The 12,049-nt window shown below is 43.0% G+C and overlaps 1 protein-coding gene across 2 annotated transcripts in view; it reads right to left on the minus strand.

Annotated features, from left to right (window-relative positions):
• Window positions 1–5,586, minus strand: part of UBE2D1 (ubiquitin conjugating enzyme E2 D1) — a 37,979-nt gene extending 32,393 nt beyond the window's left edge. For both annotated transcript variants that reach the window (XM_045022590.1, XM_045022591.1), the window contains exon 1: window positions 5,370–5,586. In XM_045022590.1, coding sequence (XP_044878525.1) covers window positions 5,370–5,393 — 24 coding nt within the window. In that variant the 5' untranslated portion in view covers window positions 5,394–5,586. The remainder of the gene's footprint in view (window positions 1–5,369) is intronic.
• Window positions 5,587–12,049: the final 6,463 nt, after the last annotated feature.

Consider the following 12,049-nt stretch of genomic DNA (forward strand, 5'->3'; position numbering starts at 1 on the left):
GCGACTCAACGGAGCTGGGGATGAGGGGTTTGGGGTGTGGAAGGGGCTCAGGGCTGGGAACGAGGGGTTCGGGTTGTGAGAGAGGGCTCAGGACTTGGGTGGGGGGTTATAGTGCAGGAGGGGGTCAGGGCTCTGGGCTGGAGGTGCAGGCTCTGGGATGGGGCCAGGGATGAGGGGGTGGGGTGCAGGAAGGGGATCCGGGTTCGGGGGAGCTCAGGGCTGGGGCAGGGCATTGGGGCCCAGGCTTACCTCCAGCGGCTCCTGGTCAGCGGCACAGCTAAGGTGCAGGGGCAGGCTTCCTGCCTGTCCTGGCACTGCACCCCAGAAGCAGCCAGCAGGTCTGGCTCCTAGGCGGAGGCGTACAAGCAGCTCTGCGCAGCTCTTGCCTGCAGGCACCACCCCCACAGCTCCCACTGGCTGGTTCCCGGCCAATGGGAGTGCGGAGCCGGTGCTCAGGCAGCATGCGGAGCCCTGTGACACCCCCTGCCTACGAGTCAGACCTGCTGCTGGCTGCCTCCAGGGCACAGCGCGGTGTCAGAACAGGTAGGGACTACTAGTTTTTACTTGCCAGCCGCCAGGGTCCCTGGGTGCTGAGCAAGGTGACCCAGTGCCTTGCATTCCACGACTCAGTACTGGATCATGACCTGAACTTTGAAAACCACTGATGTAGATAAATTGCCTCAGTGTCTGTTCTCCTTGGCTCATAACACAAGAACAAGGGGTCAGTCACAGAAATCAAAATATGGCAAATTCAAAACCGATAAAAGGAAATACTTTTTTCACATAACGCATAATTAGACTGTAACATTGCCAAAGAAAGTCAGATCAAAAATTTAGCAATATTCAAAAAGGGATTTTAAATTTATATGGATAAGACGACCAACCAGAGTTATCATGATTGATGATGACTTGGGGAGGGATATTAAGCCTAGTCCTTCAGGGTTTAAGTCAGTCTCCATATATTAGAGATCAGGATAAGACCTAACGTGGGGGGCAAAAAACCCCAAATCTGCCCACTGTTGGGTTCCTGCATCTTCTTCTGATACATCTGGTACTGGCCACTGTTGGAGACAGGATGCTGAACAAAATGGACCTGATCCAAGATAGCAATTTCAACATTCCCACTTCAATGCTCGCTATTTGTCATTAAAGCAGTCCCAATTTGTAACGAAGACAGCAACAAAAAAAAGTACTAGAGCAACACCAAAACAACTTTAAATACACTCATACTTTGCATTTATAAAGTACCTTTCATCCAAGGACCTCAAAGCACTATGCTAACATTTAAGTGAACCTTAAAACCCATGTGAAGTAGGCAGGAATTGTTTACATTTCACAGATGAGAAAATGATGCAGAGAGGGCTAAATGACTTGCTCAACAACACAAATACAGTCTGTGGCAGAATAGGCTTAGATCTCCCAACAGAATAGAATTTAGATCTCCCAAGTTCCAACCCGTGCTTTAATCTCTTGATTTTACGTTCAGCAGTTGGTACATTGGAAGTCATAGCTTCACTAACTGCATGTTAACTGGTTGCTACAGAACAACCAACCTCCATTTCCACCATCAACCATACAGTAATGCAGAAATCAAGCAATTATTCATGTGAACAGAGCAAAATAGTGTTAGATGAAAACACTAATTACACAGCATCAACAATAGCAAGATGAAGTACATATCAGTTTTATAACCTTAGATAAGCTATAGGTATAAATATTCTGAGCTCCCATGTTTCTTACCTTTCATAACAGACATCTAGCTTTTGTTGCAGTGAAAGACTGATTCTGATAGGGCATGTAGTATTTGGGAAAGAAAGGTGGTTTTAAAAAAAAAAAAAGGAAAAAAAAAAGTTTTGTCATTTAAATCCTTGACATTTACAGATGCCATTTACAAACTCATTTGTGATATGTTTAAGGGCCAAATAGGTTGACAATGTTTCTAGTTGTGGGTAGAACATCATTGTCCAGAAAACCAGGATTAGTTAGCTATGTTCTCAAAAAGTTGTAAGTAACAAAATTCTAACATTTCTGCATCAGCATAATAGCCTGATACCTGTACTTCATATGATGGTACTTTACCTTTGACCTAGTGGCTCATAACTAAGGCTACGATGTAATCACAGGTATTTTTAGTAAAAGTCATGAACAGGTCGCAGGCAAGAAACAAAGGAATCACAGTCCGTGACCTGTCCATGACTTTTACCATAAATACCCATGACTGAATTCTAGGGTGGGTGCTGCCGCCACAGGTGGGGTGGGAGCAGACACCCCAGGGGGGCCCGCCACAGGGGGAAGAGGGGCCCAAGCAGCTGCTCCAGCTGCCGCTGTGGGGGGAGTCCCAGGGAGACCAGTGGCCGCTCCAGGCACTGCTAGGACTGCTGCTCAGGTGGTCCCCAAGGCCAGCTGCCCGAAGCTGCCAGAGTAATGGCCAGCACCGGAGCCACTCCAGCAGCGGGGCCCTGAGCGGCTGGTTGTAGAGCCGCTCCAGCAGTGGTCAGTGTGGCTGTCCCCAGGGCTGCCTGAGCAGCTGGCTCTGAGGTCAGCTGCTCAGGCAATCCAGGGGTCAGCCACACGGGCCACTGCAGGAGTCACGGAGGTCGCAGGAAGTCACAGAAACCGTGACTTCCGCAACCTCCGTGACAAACACGGAGCCCTAGTCATAACAGTATAGCCTTACACTCAAGATAAGAAATATGTCAATAGTAATTTTGATCAATCCCCTGACATTAATGACAAATTAAAACTGCAGAACTGGAATTAATTTGCAAACTGGACACCATTAAATTAGGCTTGAATAAAGACTGGGAGTGGATGGGTCATTACACAAAGTAAAAACTATTTCCTCATGCTAATTTTTCTCCTGCTGTTACTCACACCTTCTTGTCAACTGTTTGAAATTGGACATCCTGATTTTCACTACAAAAGTTTTTTTTTTCCTTTAATAGCCCACCTTAATTGATTAGTCTTGTTAGAGTTGGTATAGCAACACCCATTTTTTCAAGTTCTCCGTATATATACACATCTTCCTACTGTATTTTCCGCTGAATGCATCCGATGAAGTGGGTTTTAGCCCACGAAAGCTTACGCCCAAATAAATTTGTTAGTCTCTAAGGTGCCACAAGTACTCCTCATTCTTTTTTTTTTTTTAATTAAATATTGGATATCCTACACACATGCTTTTTCCTTGATTGTTGATACCTAACGTATAAATGACTAAAAGAATTCTTCCTCTGCTACACCCTCATTAAACAAAAAAATCCCTACATTTATGCTTACTTTGCTTTGACATAACAACCATGCCTTGACCTGATCTGGTCTTTCCTTGGTGCAGAGTTCCTGCTAGATGTCCAGGTTGTACATTTCATGTGATAAAGTTGCCAGATAGAAACATGCTCCTCAGACAGACCATGACAAGATACCCTGAATGATAGCCAGGAAGTCATCACAGTGGTTAGTAGTAGCCAATTTCCATTGCAGTTGTGTCGGACCTAATGTGGCAGCAGCAGGGCACCTAAGTGACGTATTAGTTATTATTATTATTTGTATTATCACAGTGCTTAGGTGTCTCAGTCCTGGACAAAGACTCCATTGTGCTAGGCACTGTACAAATAGAGAAAAAGCAAAAAGATTGTAAGCTCTTTGGGGCAGGACTATCTGAGGTCTGGTCTATGCTTAAAAGTTAGGTCGACATAACTATAGTGCAGGGCTTGGCAACCTTTCGGAAGTGGTGTGCCGAGTCTTCATTTATTCACTCTAATTTAAGGTTTCGCGTGCCAGTAATACATTTTAACATTTTTAGAAGGTCTCTTTCTATAAGTCTATAATATATAACTAAACTGTTGTATGTAAAGTAATTAAGGGTTTTAAAATGTTTAAGAAGCTTCATTTTAAAATTAAATTAAAATGCAGAGTCCCCTGGACTGGTGGCCAGGACCTGGGCAGTGTGAGTGCCACTGAAAATCAGCTTGCGTGCCACCTTTGGCACACGTGCCATAGGTTGCCTATGCCTGCTATAGTGCTCAGGGGTGTGATAAATTCTGTCACTCACAAAGGTGGAGTTCCTACAGTGATGGGAAAACCCCTTCCATTGCTCTAGGAAGCACATACACTACAATGCTACAGCAACATAGTTATGGCACTGTAACACCTGTAACCTAGACATGGCCTAAATAAGATAGTTTCCTTCCTTCAAAGTGAGGCACTGCCAGCCTTTGCACACATTATGCAACACTGGGAAGGAAATGATCAACTAAAGTACCATTTCAAGCTGCTTTACTGAGCAGGCTCTGAATGTGATAGAAAAAACAAATAAGATTTAGGAGAGCAATTGTTACCAACAAGGGGAACAAGAAGAATTAGACCCACACAAAGTCCCTCTGAGATTAATGAAGGATGTATCAGAACTGCTATGATCCTTCCACCAAAACACTGATCCTGTCTAGAAGGAACATGATCTGGTGAATAAAGGTAAGGGCTGAGAAACGGGAACTCCCAAATTCTAGTCTCAGCTCTGCCACTGACCTGATAAGGAACCTCAAGCCAGTCACTGGCCGTACCACAATTAAAGCAGTTTCTGAAGTGGCATTGAACACAGTTCCCTCTTGTTTACATTTCAACTAAACTGCACTGTTGACACCTGCTGTCAGCATCACACAATATTTCCCTTGTATAGACAAGCCTTCAACTGCTTAGTGCCTCAGTTTCCCCCACTGTAAGGCAACTGTAACTGCCCACCTCATCTGGGCCTCGAGCAGGTTAGTGTTCGTACAGTGTTAAACTTTATCCAGATTGCCCGGCAGCTGCGAAGCATCATTACTCTACTGTGCTACTCCTCCATGGGGGAGGAGAAACAAAGAACAGTCTCTCAGAAGCAATAAACTATCCATATCCCCGTTGGTATAGCAAAGACATGAAAGCCCCATTACTCCGAGGAGCAGAACTACAGCCAAGATTCAACACCCATTATTCTATCCTCTGACACACGAAGTTCTTCTCCTCGGCGCCCATACAGCCTTTCTTCCCCTATACAATCCGCCCTCTCCCCTACCACCGGCTTCCCTTCGAGAGCGATCCTCCCTCTCTCCCCCTCGCCAGCTCCCCTCCCATACAGCCCTTTCCCTACAGTTCTCCCTCTCCCCCCATCACCTTTTCCCCTACAATAGATCCTCCCTCTCCCCTCACCAGCCCCGCTCCCACAATACGATCCTCCCTTCCCCCCACCCAGCTCCTTCCCCTCGCAACTCCCCTGGGGCCCCGCTCTCCCCCGATCCCACAGCACCCTGCTCTGCCCGCCTCCCGCAGCCCGGGCTCCCCGCGGCTCAGCCCCAGGCCCGGCGCCCAACTGCAGGGCCCGGCGCGGCCGCACTTACTTTCTGTATCCGCTTCAGCGCCATGGAGGGCGGTAGTGCGGGGCGGGGACGCGCTCCGGCTCGGGGGTCTGGGAGGCGGCGGCGGGCGGCTACTCCCCAGCTGGGCGCGTGCGGTCGCTCCGGGCGGAGGCCGGGCTCAGGGCGTGAGGGACCAGGACCGGGGCCGGATCCTCTCCGCTCTCACTCGCTGGCCCTTTTGTTTCCGCTTTTACTTATAGACGGAGCCCCGCGCCAGCTGCATTCTGGGAAATGTAGTCCGGAGGCGGGTGGGCGGCGCAGCGCCCCCTACCGTCCTACTGCGGAGCCTGCAGGCCCACGCACCCGGCAGCACGAAGGCGGAGATGGCAATTACTGCCAACTGCAGCCCACGGGCCCTGTACCCTGGGATTAAAGCAAGAAGCAAATTCAAAGCTACAGTTACATCTGCTCCATGGTCATTTCTCTGCTACAGAGATGTGACAGGATGGAAAGTGCCCGCAACCTTAACCCTGATCCCACCCCCGCCAACCAAACACCTGGGCACTCAGGTTGAAGTTTGGCCTTGTCTTCTTCACTATGGAACTTTACTCAAAAATTCCAAATGGTTCTCCCAGATGTTCCTGTGGGAATATTTAATAAATGTCCCCTGTGTAGACATAGCTAAAGAAGACTATAGCAATGAAAAGACCAAGCTGCACTGATTTTAACGCTGCCACAATATGCAACCAGCCTATCAAAGTAACAAAGCAAGGTCACTTCTATGCTGTCAAAAACATTAATATGATAAAGATGTTTGCTGTTTGAGGATTATTATTTATATTCTAATAGCACCCATACACATATGAATATATTATTTAAAAAAAAATCTAATAATTAACCACTGGAACAATTTACCACAGATTATGGTGGATTTTATGTCACTGACTATTTTTAAATCAAGATTGGATGTTTTACAAAGAGATATGCTCCAATCATTACTTTAGGCCTGTGTTATACAACTAGATGATCATAATGGTCTCTCCTGGTCTTGAAATCGATGAAAACAGAGACATGCATTTCACAAAGAAATCTTTTCTCCCATCTTTTGACAGTTACTGGAGTTAAATAACTAAATATTAACAAAAACAAGGAGTTTTTAATAGTCTAGTTAAACATCTCTTAGCTGGCCACACTCCTAGTTCATGTGAGTGTGAGGTAATAATGCTACTTTTTCTCCAATTGTCAATAGATTCTCCCAGGAAAAACATGGTAGGCTAGATCTGAAATTCTAATATACACAAACAAAAAATAATACTTAAAAATTTAGCAGGTCTTTATGCATAAGAAATAAATAAAATTGGGCTCGGACAATGTTATTTTCCTTTGAATGTCACCTTTAAACCTTGGCCAAGCTACACAAATTTAAACTAGTTTTGTAAACAAGTCAGTTTAGTACACAGTTCAAAAGCATAAATCAGCCTGGGAAGTAGTTACACTGTTTTTACACCAATGTTAGACCATCTGCATTGTTCTTGAGAAAGTCAGGTCTCATATGATTTGCAAAATTCCTGACACTGTTTACACTCATCTTTGATCTTCCTAAAAGGTTAAAAACATAAACATTGAAAGATTACTCATCCAGATATACACTTATTTTAATAAAATATTCCAAATTTATGCATCTGTGGTTATTTTAATTGCATGTCTGATTATAAGATTCATGAAAATTAGTATATAATTATTGGCATCATTTGTCAAGCACATTTCTCACAAGAAATTTCCCCCGTTATTAGGGACCACATTTTATTTTTCCACTATAATTTTATTTGTAAGCCCGCTCCATTCATATTAGACCCTATATTCATGTATTGGGCCTAAGCCTGTGACATCTTGTGAGAGTCCGCCTTAGAAGGCTCTATACCCACATAATTTGCAACAGAAAAATAGGAATTTGTTTTTCTACATTGCGTTAGTTGTCCAATAAGTTGGCAAAGCAATATCTGCTTTCCATCACCAATGACAACCCAAGACCTAGACAGCCACCCACTGGTCTCACTTGCCTTGCACGTACATTGATTTATACACGAACCTCATGAGATTATGTCTTTGGCAGGAGGAGCCTGGAGCAATAGTCATAATCTAGTTCTGTACTCTGCTGAGGGTACACACAAGCCTATCCATATAAAGTACTGGAAACCAAGAGAATCCAATTGGCATCTTCTGTATCAGGACAAAGTACCAGCAGTGGAACAGTTTTGGGTTGTATGCAGTCAAGTTATTCTGTAATGCTTGCAGCCTCAGACAAAGGCAGCAATTGCTTGCTTTATTCCCTATTATTCTTGGGTGAGATTGATCAGATCTAGTACAAGCAGGGCAAAAGTCTACCTTTTTTTGATTGAATTTCAGACTCTCTTGATCTTGCACACAAGGATCTGAAAGGTGCTTAATGAACTCAGAGCTACCCACCCTGGGACATCTCATGTGACTCTAGTAAAAGAATCACATAAGAGGCACTTGATTATTAGAATGACCTTCTTAGAATTCCGAGACAAAAAACAACAACAACAAAAGAATTGAGATGGAGTTATGGTTGCATCAGTCTGGTAGGTACAGTATCAGTAATTTAAGACAAGAAAAATTACACAGGTGTTTGTAATTATTCCAGAACCAAGCATTATAAGCCTAGAAAATTCAGATTTAAGGTTACATTTAAAAGAAATCTAAATAGATTAAAACAAAATCTTAACTCTTCCCTGTAGTGGTGTTATACAATAATCATAGGACTATGATTAAGGCATTTTAATGTTTGTGGTTCAAGATTAGTTTATGCTGATTTTTAGAGACAGTAGATTTTTATTGTGTTTTCTTTCCTCTTGTTGTATTACTACGAGACAGAGTTAAGATTGTTTGGATGCCTAACTGCATATCTTACCTTATCCTATTTGGATTTCTTTTAAGTGTAACCTTAACTCCCAATTTCCTGAGTTTTCAATGCTTGGCTTTGGGATAATGACAAGTATCTCTAGTGTTTTTTACCCTTAAACGAGATACGGATTCTCAAACTTAACTCCATCTTAACACTAAGGAAATTCTCAAACAAAAAGAAAAAGTTTTTTAAAATAATCAAACATTTCATACTTGAATACTAAACAATACCTCCAAAGCAAATGCTACCATGCAATATTTCTAATAATTGGATTATATGTAGTATCATTCTTAATTTATTTTAACTTTTAAGGGAAGATTCAGCAGAACACCAAAACATCTAGTAGCCAGAGTACATCAGCCAGATAGTGGATCTACAGCTGCTTTGCATCACTAGAACAACACAAAGCAGTTAAAGCAAATGCAAGATCAGCACTACATAAAGGTCGAAGGCAGGGAGAATCCCATCCCTGAGACCTAATGTCTGCGTGATTTAAGGACTCTCCTGCTCCTGCCTCAACTACCCCAGCAGAGCAGCCTTAAAAGAACTGTGGAACCCAGGCTTGCACACAACCCATAGGCACAACCAGAAATTTTCCTAAGGCAGGAGTTCATAGCTGTTCCTCTCCTGGCCTGTATCCAGCTCCAAGCTCTCTCCCCCTGCACCCAGACCCCTACTTCCCCACACCCAGCTTTATATTAAATCTCCTCCTGCTGCCCCACACCCAGCCCTGTGCTCTTTCCCCACATTGCCCCAAACTCAGCTCTGAGCTCTTCCCCTGGTGATCTCCCAGCCTCAAGCTCTTACACAGAGAGGCGATCAGGCTGAAGAACAACATCCCCAGCAAGGGCCAGGTAGTTCTGGGAGTCACAGACCCCATCCTTCTCCTCCTCCCATGTTTCTACTTCCCTATGAAGCACCAAAAGTCCAGATCCAATCGTCCCCCATTTCTGAGGATTGGGGGTTCCTGGAGCCTCCTGCTTCACTTCTCCCCAGGGGCTGGGGTTAACCAATTCCCATGGGTTCTGAAAGGCCTGCAGAAGGGTTTTTTTTTGTTTTTTAGGGCGGGGGAGCAGGTGCACAGGATCACACCACCTCTCAAATTTGGGCTGGCCACCCCCTCTCGTGATGATGGGGCAGTCAGGCCAAATGTGAGTGAGAAGCATTACAAGCTGACACAGAGTCACTGAGCTGCTCAGATTTGGCCTGGCCACCCCTCCATCATGTATTCTCTGGTCAGGGCCCACAATAACAAATGTCCAGTCTCCCTCATGATGTGTTGCCAACTCTTGCAATTTTAGTATGAAGTATCCTGACATTTGGTGTTTTTTGTGATGCCCCTGCTCACGGACACAAGTGATTACATGAGAATCTCAACTTACTTTACAAAAGTACCATAAGTTCCTAGGCCTCAGGATTGCAGAGAAAAGCTTGAAGTGTGACTCACATATTCTGAATTCCTAAAAAACATAAGGAAAAGAAAAAAACCCAAATTTTATTAATTAAAATCTCATGGTTTTTAAAACAATCTCATAACATTTGAGCACCTGAAGTTGGCAATTTTGCTGTGCCACTGCGCAATTACAATCAATAGCAGCAGTTTGTAAAGGAAGTGGTGATTGGTTGAGTTACCTGTGATGTCACCATGAAGGCCCCTTAAATTACCTGCAATACCAACAGCCTATACTACCAGAGCAATTAGATACAATTGTTAATAACTTGCTTAATTACAACCAAATTTCACCAAATATAGCCAATACAAAATATTTCAGTTAATTTTACCTGAATGGAAAGTTTAAAATGTCTGCATTATTTTGTTAGTAAGATCATTCAGAAAAAAGAAGAGGCTGAGATGCTTACCAGTTAGTTTGAACCATCAGATTTACTTGTAAATTCTCAGGAGATTCATTCTCTATTCATGGAGCAAGTGCTGCCAGTTTGGGGAAAGATAGGTTGCATTTTCCATATAACACAAAACAGAACTCAATCTTAATGATGGAATTGCAGTCAAAACCTCTATAATAAGGAACATAGAATTGCATTGCATGTCAAGTCCCAGGGCAAAACTGTTCTATCAAACTCTTCAGAAGAGACTCCAGAGGCAACCTAGCATGACTGTTTTAACATAATCACTAGTCTTGAATCATCAAAACATCCAGGCCACAGCAAATAGCTTGTCTTCCCCTGTCAATAGATGTGTTATTTGTGGGCCTACATCTCATAATCCCCTTTGTCAGTAGTACGCCATTCAAATATAGCAAGGTGAGCTCCTTGGTTGCCCTTACAGCAGCTCAGAATGGATAAAATTGAGTTGAGCTTGATAAGAGGTACTGCAGGTTAGGCAGAGTTAGTAAACCTCTAGACCAGAAGTTGCTAGAACTGCTGCATCTGCTGCAAAAGTGTACTGTGTTTTTTGATATACACCCATCAACTGTTTAAGTTGCCCTTTCCCCTTTTGCACAGAAAGGGGTTGTAAACCCCTTTTAATTCTAAGTGTAGCAGAGCCCAGTTCCAAATAATCCTTAAAAAAAAATCTTTAAAAGAAGAAAAGCCTCTTCTTATAAAAAAAAACAAAACTCTTGACTTGCTTTTGGACAATCAGCATAATACAAACTCCTTCAAAAGAAGGTCTTTAGTGCTTGGCTTTTTGGTCAGAATTCACAAAACAAACAAACATACATAAGATTTAAAATCACTATCAGTGACAGAAAAACAAAATTATTCTTGAGTAACAATCACCTTTTCCACAGCTGGTTACCTGATTTAAGGTGGATCTGTTAATTGGATTGAAACTTTTTGCCCCTAAGTGCCTGAGAAGATTGCTCTGGGTTCAAGCTTCCCTCTTTTCCAAATGGATCTCACCTCACTTTGTTAGGTGAACAGTAGTGGGGCTGTGAACTAAGACACCTTGAGAGGCTCCTTTTGGGCCCAAAGTGTCTATACTATCCATGACAGTAAGGTTGTGGATCCATTCCCGAGGAAAACAGTTAGTGCCTCATTCCAAAAAGAAAAGAATGTCCTTCAGTGCATATGACTTTGTTGCTTTAAAAATCTTCTCTCAATGTGAACATTTTGACTAAGTAATCCCTTTCTGAGAGAAGTTTTCTGCACATCCTATTCTCTTTGGACAGGACTGAATGAAAGAATAATACTGGAGATGCTTCTTTGGATGGTCACTTGTACCTCAAGGACAGTTCAGGTTTAATGCATTTTACTCTCTAAAAATCACGCAGAATCACTCAGAGTAATGGGAAAAGTAAGGTTATATCACAAATACTACCATTTGATGGACTGATCATATTTCTTCCATGTGGTGGCTGATCCACAGCATGTAATAAACTTATGATAGTTACTTGAGTCTACACAGAGTTTTACAGCTTGTATACATGAACATTAATCACACAAGACAACTGCAGAGTAACTTGTAGATTGAAGACATTTGGGTATATAGCCTTAAAATCACTATTACAGTTTTACCACTCAAATATTTGCTGATGTTCTTGACATCTGGGAATAGTATAGACAGTAGGGTAGTGTAATATGTACATCAGCCAGTCTCATTCCTCTATACATTTATATATCGGAATATAGGTGTTTTGCGACATTTTGGAGAGGGCTCATGGAAAGTCAGCTTGCTTGGTAATGTGTAGTTATTACATTACAAATGTACATTATCAATTTTTAGATCATAACTTTAGATTCCAATCTGCAGAGTCTAAGTAGAATCTGGACACTCTTCCAAGGCAAAACTCTTGTTTAAGTTGTTTGCTTTGAACACAGTCAGCAGAAGGGTAGT

This window comes from Mauremys mutica, chromosome 7, assembly GCF_020497125.1.
Source record: "Mauremys mutica isolate MM-2020 ecotype Southern chromosome 7, ASM2049712v1, whole genome shotgun sequence".
Taxonomy (NCBI): Eukaryota; Metazoa; Chordata; order Testudines; family Geoemydidae; genus Mauremys; species Mauremys mutica.